Source organism: Crinia signifera, chromosome 3, assembly GCF_055691185.1.
Source record: "Crinia signifera chromosome 3, ASM5569118v1, whole genome shotgun sequence".
NCBI lineage: Eukaryota > Metazoa > Chordata > Amphibia > Anura > Myobatrachidae > Crinia > Crinia signifera.
This window is the reverse complement of record NC_139219.1, coordinates 25,429,120-25,445,379: the sequence shown is the minus strand read 5'-3', so window position 1 is coordinate 25,445,379 and position 16,260 is coordinate 25,429,120. Positions and strand designations below refer to the sequence as shown.

The following is a 16,260-nucleotide window of genomic DNA, read 5'->3' as shown; positions in this document are numbered from 1 at the left end:
GTATATGTAGTGGTCCTGGTGCTGCTAGTATACTATACTGTGTATGTAATGGTCCTGGTAATGGTAACATGCGGAGCAGTGCTGTATATGTAGTGGTTCCGGTGCTGCTAGTATACTATGCTGTATATGTAGTGGTCCTGGTGCTGTCAGTACACTATGCTGTGTATGTAATGGTCCTGGTAATGGTAACATGTGGGGCACTGCTGTATATGTAGTGGTTCCGGTGCTGCTAGTATACTATGCTGTATATGTAGTGGTCCTGGTGCTGTCAGTACACTATGCTGTGTATGTAATGGTCCTGGTAATGGTAACATGCGGGGCACTGCTGTATATGTAGTGGTTCCGGTGCTGCTAGTATACTATGCTGTGTATGTAGTGGTCCTTGTGCTGCTAGTATACTGTGCTGTGTATGTAATGGTCCTGGTAATGGTAACATGTGGGGCACTGCTGTATATGTAGTGGTCCCGGTGCTGCTAGTATACTTAGTATACGTTCTTTCGGTGGGGCACAATTTGCCAGCTCGCTAGGCAGCATATAGACGCAGCCTAGCAAGCAGGTCTGAATCAGGCTCCAAGTTCTCTGAGTAGATAGCATTACATGAAGCTGCCATTGGTGTCTCCGCAGGAGGGAACGCTGCAGAAGACAACAGCCCAGATGCAGACGGCTGGGACGGGGTGTCCTACATCAGCCCATCGGGTGTCTTATACACCCCACCCCTCAAAGGTAAGTACTTACAGTGCATATAATGTTGTGGACCAGGAAAACTGCCATGTCTCCCCCATATATACCCACCGTCCCTGGGAGTGGTACAAAATTTCAGCATTCAGAATGTCAACATGGGTGGGAGGTCAATCTGTCATATGTCAACATAGACAGAATGTCAGCATGCAGATTTCTATCGGTGAAGTAATATCTATACAAAGTGGGCTTCTAGCACCTGTCTCCTCCTATGCGTCGTCCATTTTGGGAGGGACATTTTCAGCAGTATTGCATGGAATACTGTTGCAGACACTGGCCGCGGCGCTCCGTACAATTGCTCGGCTCCTCCCCCGACCCTAGAAATGTTCCGGGCCATCGACATCCCTCAGATGTCACCCACCTTTGCCTGGGTTCCTCATAAAGAACTCGCAGCTATGTATGACATGTCACCAGTCCAGAAAGTGCTAAACAAGTTGGAGCCATGTGTATGCATTTATTATTGGAAGTTGTCTATTTCGTTGTTGACAAATAGTACGGTGGGATCAGCCATAAATAAATGTCCTGATTTTACACCGGAGAAAATACTTTGTCCCTATTACCATAACTCTTCATTACATCCCAGTAACCGAGAGCCACGGAGAGGTGGAGATTAAGCTGGATCTGAACTGCAGCCACTGCGAGATGGATGAATGTTACATAGAGCCGGAGTCCCAGGAGCTGATGTGTCACTGCGAGCCGGGGCTGGTGCTGGCGGAGGACAGAGTGTCCTGCATCGGTGAGAACACTGCTAATAGTGTATATCAGCTGTCAGATATACCCAGGAGAGAATGGGGAAACGCAGGAATAAAGTGGTTACCCAATGGCAAGACTCGACTCATGAAGGGCCAGTATCTAGGTTACTATATCTATTATTTGGGGTGAAGAGAGTCACTCAGACCACTCTTACATATTTGTGGACGTTCCACGACCATCGGATGATGTGGGCGTTCCCCTGCATGCTGTATGCTTTTATACCACATGCAAAAATCAAAGAGTATCGCATTTCATTCCATTTCCCCTGAGAATGTTGATGGAAGATACTGTAATAACTGGTTCCTCTCCTGTAACCTTCCCCCCCATTTACAGAAGGAACAACTAAATCCTCTTCTCTGTTTTCCAGATGACCAGATCCTGCCGGCTCAGGAGACCCATCTGCCCTTGTCCCTGGTGCTGTCCATTGTAACGTCAGGGCTGGTGGCTGCCCTTATTCTGGCCTTTTCCGGCATTATGATTGGTGAGTCTGTAGACCCATATCAAGCGGAAGGTCTGGTGGCTTCTCGGGGCGTGCAAGCCAGTAAATTGCCAACTGCCAGAAGTCCTTGCCCTATGCGAATCACAGTATATTCTAAAACCAAGAGGATGAATGGTATGGGAAGCTGGGCGTAAACTGGTTTCAGGTGGGGAAAGCCAAGACCCAATCTGGTTTCTGGTAGGGTGGAATATTATGCCCAATCTGGTAACTGGTGTGGCCAGCCATGGCAAATTTGGTGACTAGTGTAAGAAATTGAGTCTAATCTGGTGACTGGTGTGGAAAGAAGATTTAAAACTGTGTAACTGGCGTGAAAGCTGGGCTCAATCGGTTTACTTCTAATGACAACAAAAGCTGGCCACGTTTCACTCTATTTCGATGGATTGGGCCGAGAAATCGGCTGAAAAGTGTCCAAATCACATGTGTTCAACAACCGATTCGATGCACGGTCTCATGCGCATCAGATCGGAGTCGGAGACCTGGGGCACGCTTGACCTCCGTCTTAGACGGCCTCCCGGCAGCGGGGAACGCATACGATACATTTTATGCAGAAAGGACCACGAAAACTCTATGATCTAAGCAGGATAGACATCTCTGTTGTCGATGGTGATGCGCAGGACCACACATCGCCATCGCTATAGGGTGTGTACAGATGGAGCCCCTCTCATTTAGCCTCAGCGCTCACCAGAATGTCCCCGCTAGCGAGCTCTGGCTGAGAGGTACTCCGTCAGACTGGGACATGCGAGCGTCTCACACACACGTACCAGTCGCTCGGCGGCAGAAACCTTGCCCGTCTCCGCTTCAGGAAGATGGGCAAAGTTGGGGGGGTGCAGGGAGTGGCAGCGACCGACTGAGAACAGCGGCAAGGCAGCGGAAACCGACGGGGAGCTCCGTCGGAATGGAGCATGCGAGAGTCTTGTGCCCACTCATCCCCCTTCCAACAGCGGAGGCTGGCGGTGGCTATTGGAATGCCATGCAATCTAGTGAGATTGCATGGCATTGACGGAATTAGGGCTTAAATCGTCCCGCATGTATGCCCCATAAGACAAATCTGGTAGGGAAAGCCTAACGTTTATTTGCGAAGGCAGGAGAAATCTTTCGATGGTCCTGCAATCGTCTACATGCGAGGGATTCTGCGTGTGTGTGGGGAGAGGGCTAAGCAGCAAGCGACAGCTGCCTAGCGAGCCAACAAGAATGGCCCCCATTATTCTGATACATTATTTATGTGACCTTTAGAACATTTCCTGCTGTATAACGGAGGACGACGTGTCATATAACTGTAAATATTACTTTGTGTTGTTATCATAGTTTATCCTATATCGTCCGCTAATGTAACCGTTCTATTGTTTTCCGCCGTTGCGCCTCAATTATATTTGGCTCGGGAAGCCGAGCGGAATCCCTAACTCATTCCAATGTAAAAACACAGAGAAATAACATTATCTTCCCATAATAGCAGTTCCCATATGTTTTAGTGAACAGAAGACGAGCAATAAAGTGAAAATAAACACCCCCCCCCCCCCCCCTTTAATAAGGTTTATGCTTCCTTATAGCTAAAGAAGCCGCTCGCTGCAAGGATCCAGTTATAGTTCAATAAAGACGGAAGGTATTATACATTCATAGAGCTATTTGCAGTTCTAATACCGAGCTCATGTTTATCTTCGGCACGCTCTCCGCTGAGATAGATTCCCACTGAGGAGGATCGTGCTGCGTTTCTGCATCAGAAAACCTGCTCAGTAATCAGTGTTCTGGAAAAGTCAGTCCACAGAGCAGCTGTAAATAAGACGCGGAGAGGGGGACTTGGATGTATGCAAAAATAGGAGCGATTGCTGGTCTGCGAGATACAGGGCCCCCGTTCTACTGATTGCCACAAACATCCTTAAAGGGGATTTGCCTCCGTTACATGTTGGCGATCATTTTATTTACAAATCATTCCTACATTCTGAGCCCCCTAGTTTCCGGACAGTGCGTGGCATCTGCGAGCATTTGCCACCCAGCCAAATCCCCTGCCCTGCCACCCAAATCCCCCCCGCTAGCATGCGGGCATATACACAGCCACTCATGTGCGACTGCACAGAGAAAACAATTATTCGATGGTCGCTCACATCAAATTATTTTTTTTCCCCCGTTCGCAAATAAAAGTCGCTCTAGACGTAATGCCTGGAGTACACCGAGCGGTTCTATGGTGGGTGTTCCCATGCTTCCACTCCATGCCCGCCTCCTCCCCTCCCACTAATGAGTGAAGGTCCCGGTGGGTGTAAAGCGTGACGAAGGTGTTCGCTCCGGGAGTTGCGCATCTGCGAACATTGGCCAGGGTAGCAAACTCGGCTCACACCCCGGTCTGAATCGCCCGCACAGGGAGGTTTCACAGTACCCGAAAACACCCCCACCCACCCCCAACACACTCTATAGTATTTTGTTGTGAGGGGGCGGGGCTTAGTAATATCTTTTTTGTGGGTGTGGGGGGGGGGGGGGGGGGTGGACACAAAAATCCTGCATTTGCCCCTGATCATGACTTTATCCCAGGGCTGAGCAACACCGGCCCTCCAGATGTTGATGAACTACACATCCCAGCATGCCTTGCATCAGTTTCAGCATGGCCACATAGCAAAACTAATGCAAAGCATCCTGGGATGTGTAGTTCATTAACATCTGGAGGGCCGTTGTTGCCCAGCCCTGCTTTATCCCCTTGATATATATCTAGTAAAAAGACAGACAGTCAAAAGGTCAACCTTAGATGGTCGACACGCATACACGTACCCACTAATTCGACTCAGAAGTAGTGAAACAAAGCAAAAAGCTAAATGCGTCGACCATTATTGTGCAAAAACTCCAGAAGCCTTGTCTGCACATGGGAGAACCGAACTGTACAATGGCGGTCGCAGTTGCGTCCAGGGGCGCTGCGGTTAGAGGCAAGGCCTGCGTAATACCGGTTGTACGTTTGGAAGCCTAGAGAGCCCTCTTCTGTCTTATGAAGATTACCGCTGCAGAGATCAGAGGGATCTGCGCAGCTGTCAGTGTGGACACAAAACGCAGTCATTCTGTTTTTCTTCTACGTCTACACAAATCACTGTGGCATTGTGAGGCAGCCCCAGCATGTCGGCACCACAGCAGCTAACAGCATTAGACAAGCCCATTGTCATCGTACTCAGTCACAGTGCAATCTGGTCTTCTGTTCTGCTTATCTGAAATAACCCTTTTCTACAGGAAAACCTCTAACTTAAGAGAAGAGAAATGGGCCCCATAGCAACATTTTGACAGGGCCCCTGAACCAATGCATTTAAAGAGACCTCTGCGCAGCACTTGTAATTTTTATGCCCGATAGTAGTGCCTTAGTCTATGTTATGTCACATTATAGAGCTGCCAGTACATATTATGCCACACAGTACCCACAATTAACATTACGACATATAGAGACCCAGTTCATATTAGGCCATATTACGGTGCCCCTAGTTCATATTATGCCGCATTACAGTGCCCCTAGTTCATATTATGCCACTGTATAGTGCCTCCACTTCATATTGTACCACATTATACTGCCCCTTGTTCATATTAAGTAACATTATCATGCCATCCAGTTCATTTTATACCACATTACAATGAGTAGGTCCAGGGGCATAACTAGATAAATTGCAGTCCCCAAGGCAAACATTTAAAAGGCCCCTATTTACCACCCAGTGGTGGAAAATGTATATAGCACATGGGACTTGGACTGGGAAGGTGGCCCCTCTCTGCTCTGGGCCCCACACAGACATTCAAGCAATGCAGTCCTAGTAGTCAGCCTTCCCTTATAATGTGATTTTGTTACAATAGTGATGCAACTATGGGCCCAATTCAGACCTAGGCTGCGTATATTCGCTGCCTTGCAAGCAAGAAAATGCCACCCCACCGAACGCACACCCATTCTCCAGGCTCTGCTGCGACATCCGCTTGCACGCGCCCTCACAGAGGAAGAATCGCCCCAAGCAGGCTGAGGCATTTTCTGGGGTCTGTCAAGTGTTTCTATGGGCTCACCCACTGTTTTTGTGGACACACCCACGAAACGTTGGGCGTGCCTCTGCGAATGTCACTCACGCTGCGAGCAGCTTGGCGAATTAAAAATCCGCCGGAGGCGCAGGATTACACATGCGAACAGGTCTGAGTCGGCTGCTAAGACCCATAGAAAAAGAACGAGACCCCTTTTGCTGCAAATGCCATGGGGACCAAAAGAAGCTAGGGTATATGGCGCGGAGGTCATTGTGGGCACATAGATGGTAAGCTTGCGAGGAGGGCCCTCCTACCTCTACGTCGATCTGTTATTACCCAGTTTGTTTTATCCCTGTTGTTTCCAATTGCTTCCAAAGCGGTGAAATACAGATGTAGCGTCCTTCATCCTCGGCCGGCGCCCGCCAGATCCCTTGCACTGGCGAGCGCCGGCGATAGAGACTGGGACGCGCGTGCGCCTCACACGCACGTGCGTCCCAGTATCACGGTGGCTGGGCTGCGTCTCCCTGCCCGTCTCGGCTTCAGGGAGACGCTGCCCAGTTCGGGGGGTTTGGGGCAGCGAGGGGGACCGGCGTAGGAGGCGGCTGCAAAGTTAAAGCCGGCTCCATCTGTATGCTGCGCTATATAACAATCTGTAAATCAATAATATATAATAATCATTTGTTCTCACACTTTCTGCCCTCAGTTCATACCTGCGACATAAGTTCTTTACACAGATATTCTCTTACAGGGAGTAATTAATAATGTACCGCTTATGTTATTTTATTTCTCTCCTCTGCCTTCTCGCTGTGTATAATTAGTCCCCTGTCTGCTGAAGCGAGTGCGCCTGTGGCGGTGTTGTCAGCCGGACGAGTTGGTTTCGGCTGCGCTGGCCCAAAGTCGATGAAACGCTGGGCCCAAGACAATTACAGTCAGGAATGTCCAGCTGTTGTCTGTGACTGCGCCCGGGGACAGTGACAGCTGACAGCCTGTAACTGTCTGCGCCACCTCCCAGTGCAGGGTGAATGATGACACCAGACGTTTACAGTAATGGGTGGCGAGTGTGCCCAGGTCTCAGGACAACAGGCTGATAATTCATCTATTAATGAGATCCATTGTGTCCTGCTTAATTGCTTCATGTTCGTTCCTCAGCGTAGAAAGCAGGACTAGCAGCGAGGGGCAGACAGATCTCTCTTCCCCGGGTTATTCTTATATTTACTCACCCCGCGACATTATTATTATGATTATTATTAGCGGCGACCTGCGAATGTTTTCTTGCCTCTTCAGCCGCATGCGAAGGAAAGTGTTCTTGTACACAAGAGAAAGCAATTTAGCGAGCAGGTCTGAATTATTCCCTATGAATCAGCAGCGGTGTAATGGGATAACCAGCGGAGGTGGGGGCCCGCCTGAAGCTCTGTAGGGGCCCCCTCCTCTTTAGGCTTTCTGACGATGTTCCTGGTGACTGCACATGCACAAATAACATACCTCCAAACTGTCCCGTTATTGGCAGGACAGTCCTGTCCCATCCACGGGCAGCAGTGACATGCAATGCATCTATTCACAGAGAGGGGCATGGCCAGAAGCTCACCGATTGGGGGCTCATAGTGCTTGAAAAAAGGGGTGTAGATTGGGATACTGGCTTAGCTGCAAAACCATGCCCCCTTTTTACCAAGGTCACGCCCCCACCACACGTAGGAGTCCCGAGCACAGACTTTTAAAAATTGGGAGGTATGCAAATAACTAGGAAAATTCCGGAAAAGTAAGCATAATTATGTGAGTGCACATGGGGTCCCTGGCAATGTTCCCTCTAATTTTACGAAGGCTGTGTGCGGCAAAAGATGCCGCAACTTTGGAAGGAAATTTCAATTTTTGTGCGTCACTTATATATATATAACTGGAAAATGACGTTCAGCATTTGTGTTAACTTTACTTCAAAATTATATTAAACATTTAAACATTCAAAACACAGCACACAATGTAGTTAATGGGTGAAACACACATTAGTTGAGTCCACAACTGCAAAAAGGGACCACTGCTGCTTTGTGCGCTCTGTTGTAATGTCTGTGCGCACGCTCGTTGAGTTGAGGGAATACTGGTCCCTGGGTCCAACGGGTCCACAGCATTGTAGGCCCTGGGCAAAGCCATGCACTTAGAACTTTGCTTGCCCCTCCTGCAGACCTGCTCTACCATCTAATGTCAGCCCAAAATAAGACTCTAAACATATTTGTTATTCCCGTACTCAGCCATCATAGGGGACAACCAGGATTCCAGGCCCGGGTTGAGACGGTACCGAGCCACGAGCTCATCGCAGCTGCTGCACGTACCGGCAGCCATGGAGAAAGTGCTGGAGGCATTTTAAAATTGGGGCCGCAACCAAGCCAATCGGAGCTTGCGGATCGGCTTGCGGATCGGCAGCCAACCAGGGACTGCCATAGGTCCGGTACCATAGAATGATTTCTCTCCCCTTCGAGGGGATGAGTTTGCATAAATCCCCCTGCATGTTACTGATGGGATGCAGTTGACTGGGGGGGGGCGGGAATTCAGCTGGGCGGCAGGTGGCAATAAGCCGCTTGTTAAGAATCACCCCTTTAATTTGCAAAATGTCTACTTAACACTCTTACATCAATCTGGAATTACACAATCATGGAGTTTGAACTCCTCAGATAAAGATGGTAGAACCCATCCACCCCACCCTGATAGATGAAGTGATCCCGGTGGAGTTTCAAGCCTTCTGTAAGTACCTGACGCGTTTCATCATAGACAATTTCCTCAGGGGAGCGGTTCTGCACTATCAGCCTTCCTCTGCCTGACCACTAGATCTCAACTTAGTATCCATTGTTGTAGCTAAACAAAGCATGTATTTTGTATCCAATGACCTGGATCCAGATCTTCCACCCATAGAACGTGAATTATAAATCCCAGTGCAATGTGTGCCTATTGTTGCTATTTAAGTGAATGCCTCCATTGTGGGCAGAAGGTAACATGCGAGGACCAGTAACACTGCCCAGCAGTAGACTTGATACATTGTATCACTGTCAGACCGTCATAGGAACCTGCTTTGTCCCCAGTGTACAGGAGGAAGCACCAGGAGCTGCAGGCCATACAGATGGAGTTACAGAGCCCAGACTACAAGCTCAGCAAAGTGCGCACCTCCACCATCATGACCGACTACAACCCCAACTATTGCTTCGCTGGCAAGATCACATCCATCGGAGACCTAAAAGAGGTTCCCAGGAAGAACATCTCTCTAATAAGGTGAGGGGAAAAGTGGTGGTCGCCAGGATGGCACAGAACTGACTATATATCCACTTATACATCCACTTTCCGTCTCGGCATAATGGTAATGCAACATTTTCATTTAAGCGCTCCTCAAAAAGAGACCTGCTAATGCCACAACAGATGCATTTACTGTTTTTCTCTTTTACTTTACCAAAATTGTCACTGGTTGGCTCCCTTTTGTCATAGATTAATCTCAATGCTACTTCTGACCAGCCATGGGGATGGGAGGGGGGAGGAGCTCATTGGGGATGCTGGCTAAGGCAGAGTTACAGGTAGGAAGAGGAGGTCACATGGGGAGGGGAGGTTAGAGGCACATATGGAGAGGGGAGATCTTAGGCACATATGGAGGTAGGAGGCAGAGCTACTCATGGTGAGGGGGTCAGAGGCATTCATCGAGAGGGCAGAGGTACTTACTGTAAGGAGAGGAGATTGGTGCACATCGGGAGGCAGGAGGGGGGCAGAGGCACACTTAGGGAGGCAAGGGACAGAATTACATATGGGAGGGGAGATATTAGATACACATGGTAGGCAAGAGGCATTGGCATTCATGGAAAGGAGGTTTAGAGGCATGATTGCCTGAAGCCTTCTAAAGGAGCACAGCTACCGCAGTACCACTGTTGGCCACTGTGTGCAGTGTAGAGCACTACCATTCTTTACTGAAATTCTTCCTAAAACCGTCACTGCTCGGCTCCCTTATGTCATAGGCTAATGTTTCATACACCTAAATCTTCCACAACAAATGCTCTTTAAAAGAGATGGACCGCTTTGGGTTCCGGCGTTGTCTGCGGTTTAGCAGTGGCAGGGGCTCCGATAGGATCCCATCCCTGTGGACCGCTTAGCCCTAATATAGCGTAATAAAAAAGAGCAATAACATTACTATGTAAGAAACCTATAAAACAGGAAACCTATAAAGCAGGAAACCTATAAAGCAGGAAATAAAGCACACAAGGACGCTCGCACTGTATGTACGTAGAGTACATACAGTGCAATATGCTTTGCAATCTGCGACATCAGTTTTACAGGGGTTCCAATTGTCTGCCCAACAGGGCTCCCATTAGGTCATGGCTGTATGATCACCCCACAGGAAAAGATGGCAGAAAATCAGGACTGCTGGGTGGGGAGGTGGGGGGTAATTGCTGACAGCTACAAAACAGAAAATAAACGTTTGAAACTCTTTCATCTTTTATGTTCCCCTGCCTTCTAAAAGTTCAATAGACAATTAATCTCAGTCCTGTGAAAGAAAATGTCACGTCAGCAGATTTCAGCGCCGGTAAAGGTTCTGTATATTTGGAATAAATCATTGATGTGAGAAAAGAAAGGAGGCGACTGGATTCGTAGACGTCGCTGCGTGTTTTCCATAAATTACTTTATACCTTCAATATATTACAGCTGTGTTACTTACTCCCTGGTGTAGATGACATGAATATATAAAGCCGTAGAAGTGTCCCGTGGATACAGAATACAATAGTAACAATTCATGTAGGAATCTAACATCCACCATAGGGGACACTGGTAACCATGGGTGTAGAGGTCTCCGTTCAAAGAGCAGGAACCACTTGCAAGGCTGCAAGGCCAGGCCCCCTACCTTAGAGGCCACGCCCAAGGTCACACCCCTTTTCACAGGCCTCGGTTGTGTCACCATTGGTGCATTAGTTTACCTTTAACTATGTGATTACTCCAGGCTTGCCGGAATGGCTGGGAGGTTCCGGGTCCGTCTCCCGCACCCCCCCAGGAAGGTGGGCAAATCTCCCGCTTGCTGCCCAGAGCCCCAGCATCCCCCTTCCCCTCTGATTCAATTACCGGCACTAGCGGGGCTTAAATGACACGAGTAACGAAATTTTGCGTCATTTAAGCCCATCCCCTCTCCAACGGGCCTGTGACTCACGTCTAGTGATATCAGCTTGGTCCCCGCCTTGTCGTTGTAAATCCCCCCCCCCCCCGATGTGTTTCCTCTCCAGGATTGTCCCGGAGAGGCGACAATAAAAGTATGGATTACACCATTTGTAAATGTTTTGTTACTTCCCAAAGTGTGACATATCCAGAGCCGCAACGCTGTTCATTAACATTTGTACAGGCTGAGGGGATTTGGGGGGACTTTCCCACCTTCCCGGTCATTCCGGGTAGGTAAGTATTGATGCAGCACCGTTCAGAATTCAAATAGGGAAGCTACACCCACTGCCAGTGAGTTAATTTGGAATGGCAGTTGGTGGCAGTGGGTGTGGCTCCCCTATTTGAATTTTGAACTGCACTTCAGCCCCACCTCTGGTTCCGCCACTGGTAACAATCCCTTCCACCTTCCCACTGATGGATCTGTACGTTAGCCGGGCAGAGAGTGGATTAAACTCCCGCCTCCCTTTCTGTTTCCCAGGTGCGGCAGCTCATGAGCTAAAGATTAACTACAATTCTCCAATAACAGATTGAGCGACAAAATCTAGTGTGACGTCCTCCCACAGCTCGTTGTCTGTTGTCATTAAATTTATGGCAGGACAGCGAAGGACCTTGTGCTGGAGTCAGAACCAATTTGTCAAAGGTCCCTGAGTTTACCAAGATAGATGGGATCCGGACCTCTTCCCCTCCTCACCCAGAGAGCTTCCTTCAAGCTTTAATGATAAATATGTTACAGACAATGTCTAAAACCCGTCACTCACCTTCACGGCAACGTCCCGCAGACGCAGCTGCAGATATATCCTTTCACTCTGAATAAAACTTCAAGTGCCAGATTCGGGGAAAGTGCCCAGGCTTGCCCTGATGGCTGCCAGCTCCAGCATTCATTAAGTTCCATTTGCTCAGAGCTTATTAGAGGTGCAATTACAAACCCAAGTTAAGAAGTGGATAAGGGCCAGAAGGGAGAGGGATATGTACAGGTGTATGCACAGCTGCATAGTGTATGTACAGGTGTATTCCCAGGTGCACAGTGTATGTACAGGTGTATGCACAGCTGCATAGTGTATGTACAGGTGTATTCCCAGGTGCACAGTGTATGTACAGGTGTATGCACAGCTGCATAGTGTATGTACAGGTGTACTCCCAGGTGCACAGTGTATGTACAGGTGTAAGCCCAGCTGCATAGTGTATGTACAGGTGTATTCACAGTTGCACAGTGTATGTACAGGTGTAAGCCCAGCTGCATAGTGAATGTACAGGTGTATTCCCAGGTGCACAGTGTATGTACAGGTGTAAGCCCAGCTGCATAGTGTATGTACAGGTGTATTCCCAGTTGCACAGTGTATGTACAGGTGTAAGCCCAGCTGAATAGTGTATGTACAGGTGTACTCCCAGGTGCACAGTGTATGCACTGGTGTATGCCCAGCTGCATAGTGTATGTACAGGTGTATTCACAGTTGCACAGTGTATGTACAGGTGTAAGCCCAGCTGCATAGTGAATGTACAGGTGTATTCCCAGGTGCACAGTGTATGTACAGGTGTAAGCCCAGCTGCATAGTGTATGTACAGGTGTATTCCCAGTTGCACAGTGTATGTACAGGTGTAAGCCCAGCTGAATAGTGTATGTACAGGTGTATTCCCAGGTGCACAGTGTATGCACTGGTGTATGCCCAGCTGCATAGTGTATGTACAGGTGTATGCCCAGCTGCACAGGTGTATGTACAGGTGTATGCTCAGCTGCACAGGTTTATGTATAGGTGTATGCCCAGCTGCACAGGTGTATTCCCAGGTGCACAGGTGTATGCACAGGTGTATGGCGAGCTGCACAGGTGTATGGCGAGCAGCACAGGTGTATGTACAGGTGTATGCTCAGCTGCACAGGTTTATGTATAGGTGTATTCACAGCTGCACAGGTGTATTCCCAGGTGCACAGGTGTATATACAGGTGTATGCCCAGCTGCATGCCCTATTATACATCAGTGCTGTTATGTAAGTATTTGGGATCCATCATAGGAATGAGCATGAATGCAAAAATGTCAGTCCTGTCTTGGAACACTCACTGAGGGGGAGGTGTACCAAGCCTTGGAGAGAAATAAAGTGGAGAAAATGCCCAGCCAACTAATGCGCTTCTATCATTTCATAGACTGTGCTACATCCAGGATAGCTGCTGCTGATGTAGGGGCTGATTCATTGCTCAGAACATTTTCCCGCTTTATCTCTTTCAAAGGTTTGATGCATCGCCCTGCCCTGCCAATAACCCCTGATATACACCCAAAATGGGGTTAGGGTGTCATGGAAAGTCCCCCCTGACATCACTATAGGGACTCTGCCGTCATGGCACAGTGCCTAATTTGGAGGAGGATGGCAAAGCATTGTGCTGCATCCGAAGTAGTGGCCATCAGAGAAAGACAAAGGCTGCTCTAATGGGCCAAGAAATGTCTTTCTGCACTGCCCTCAAACCGCAGCCTGTCAATTACACTGCAACTCAGGGCATTATGTGTGTGTGTGTGTGTGATGATGCAAGGCCCCTTTTACATATGTGCAGAACAGGTCCTGTGCTGGCACCCACAGTATACTGGGTTCATCACTGAATCAGACCCACAGCTGTGGCAAAATCCAAATCACTTAATTCCTCCTAGCAGGAGGACCAGAGCTGGCCTTAGCCAATTTGATGCCCTTGACTGTCACCAGTTCTGCCCCTCACCCAGTGCTCCTTATTCACATTACAACACACTGTATTGCTCTATATTTACATTACACCAAACATTATTGCTCCTTATTCACACTGCACCACACATTAGTGACCTTTATACATGTTATGCCACACAGTAGTGCATCTTATACACAGAATTTTTGGGAGGAGGAACTGTTGCAGCTGGGCATGCACAGTAGTCCTCCGATGAAGGTTGCCATTTTTTATACCCCCCTTAGTCTCTGCTTCCCACACTGGTGCTCCCGCTGCTGATGGGTCAGTTGTGTGGGCAGGATGTCCTAGGCATTTGCCCGGGTCTCGGAGGAGGATCACAGAATAAACAGCATTTGGGCATTTTCTGCAATCTCTACAAAGCTTTGCTTTGTTTTCACTTATTCTCCTGCATACAAAGCAACTTGGCAGCGAGGTGATAATACCAGGTCTAGCCCTCTGGCACTCCTGGCTCAGATAATCATATGCAGCGGGGATTAGCCTGTCTGCATGCCATACACCTGCTGTAGCAGCAATCCTGGGTTAGCAATCCGCCACATAAGGAAATGTGAGATATGTATACATGCAAATAGGGCTGCTGTTATCATCGCAATGAGCCTCCTCCTGTATAAAACACCTGAGGTAACTGTACAGCTGTGCCCACACAATGGGAGGCAGACATCGTTAATCACACATGTCTGTGCCCTTGCCCTGTGGTGAAGCATTGTGCACTGGCAATGACTGCAGACAGGCTTATCTGTATACTTGCATTCACAGGGGACCGAACAAACTCACAGAACCAATATTGCCTCATGTCTGACTGGATAGATATTAGAGGAGAACACTGTGTTCTCCAATACCGCACATCATGACACGGCCTCAGGTCTCCTGCAGTATTAACTGGCTACACAGAGTGATGACAGCCATGTTAGACCCTGTACTAATGCTAAAGTCTGTCAGTTCATGATGAATTAAGAGATAACCCTGAAGTGCTCATAAGTATTGTTCCAGTTCACAAAATGGCCGCCTCCACTCCACACAGATGGCGGCCATGCTGTATGATCACCGATCTAGTCTAGTATTCTTGCCTTGGGTTGTCCTTAGTGAACATCCCTGTTTCTGTTTCCTGTACAGAGGTCTGGGCCATGGGGCTTTTGGAGAAGTATACGAAGGGCAAGTGTCTGCGAGTCCCAACGACCCTGCACCCCTGAAGGTGGCGGTGAAGGTGAGTAGAGGCGACTGTCTCGGAAGCAACAATTGTGGAAAATTCAGAACGGTCACTAATATGTCTGACAAAGGGCGCTTAAGCTTACCGTACAACAAGGAGCATTTACAATATTTCCTTTAAGGCGTACTTGAACATTGTGAGGTAAATTTACTAAAGCATCTAAAAAGGAAAGAGTTAATGTTGCCCACAATAACTAATCAGATTCTGGGTCCGATTCTCTAAGCTTCAAAAGTGATAAAATAGAGAGTGATAAACAGCCAGCCAATCAGCTCCTGCCTGACATTTTTCAAACACAGTCTGTGACATGGCAGGTAGGTTCTGATTGGCTGGCTGTTTATCACTCTCCATTTTATCACTTTTGAAGCTTAGAGAATCTGTCCCTCTATCATTTTCTAGGATGCACTGGAGAAATCATAGTCAGCATCTGGTTGGTTGCTATGGGCAACATTACTTTTCATTAAAGCATTAGTAAATTCTCCTACGCTTATAAGAACAACGTGCATGCTCCAGAAATGAGAACATACACAAGAGTTGGCGACATAGAGTCCTATGTTTTTGACCACATGTTACCGCAGAGGCGTAACTGGTTTGTGATGGGGCCTTGCCAAATAGGCAGACTCCTAAAAAGGGTGCGACAACACAACTGCGAGCCAAAATATGCCCGCTTCCAGGAGCAGCGTCTGCACCTAGATACATGTTCTCCCTGCAGAACAGGTTCAATGTTTGGAGGCCATCATTGTCCATTCAAAGGAAGAGGCCTGTGAGACTGTTATGTACGGTTGGTTCTCTCTCCCTTCTCACTTGTCCCTCGTGTTATCTGTTTCACCCCATATAGTAAATTAAGCTTATCTAACGGCCCAGCTGAAGTCGGGCGACAGCGGGTCGTTAGATGGGGAATTGGCACAAGAGGAGGAATAAGTGAAACCTGTGACAGACATCTCACTTTGATCACGGAGAGAGGCCACCATGAGCTAAGCTGGGAAGCGGCGGTGATTGTCAGCTCTCTGATTAAAGTAGTTACAACTCCAGGGTCCTCTATAAAACACTAGTAGATGACAGCCATTTATTTTCCCGCTTTTGCTGAATTGGCGAGGCTCCTGAGTCACAGGCAGAGCCACGAAGCGGCCCGCTCATGGCTGACTCACAGAACAAGCTGTCTAGCTGTCTAAGAGGTCTTAAATCATGCGAATAAGTGAGGTGTTAGATCCTGAGCAGGTGCACACGTCTTACGTCTCTGTG

The 16,260-nt window shown here is 48.3% G+C and overlaps 1 protein-coding gene across 3 annotated transcripts in view; it reads left to right on the top strand.

The window, feature by feature from the left end:
• ALK (ALK receptor tyrosine kinase) overlaps window positions 1-16,260 on the top strand; it is a 601,111-nt gene that overhangs the window by 561,135 nt on the left and 23,716 nt on the right. For all 3 annotated transcript variants that reach the window (XM_083175495.1, XM_083175496.1, XM_083175497.1), the window contains 5 exons: window positions 625-723; window positions 1,322-1,474; window positions 1,859-1,972; window positions 9,016-9,202; window positions 14,928-15,018. In XM_083175495.1, the coding sequence (XP_083031621.1) occupies window positions 625-723; window positions 1,322-1,474; window positions 1,859-1,972; window positions 9,016-9,202; window positions 14,928-15,018 (644 nt within the window). The remainder of the gene's footprint in view (window positions 1-624; window positions 724-1,321; window positions 1,475-1,858; window positions 1,973-9,015; window positions 9,203-14,927; window positions 15,019-16,260) is intronic.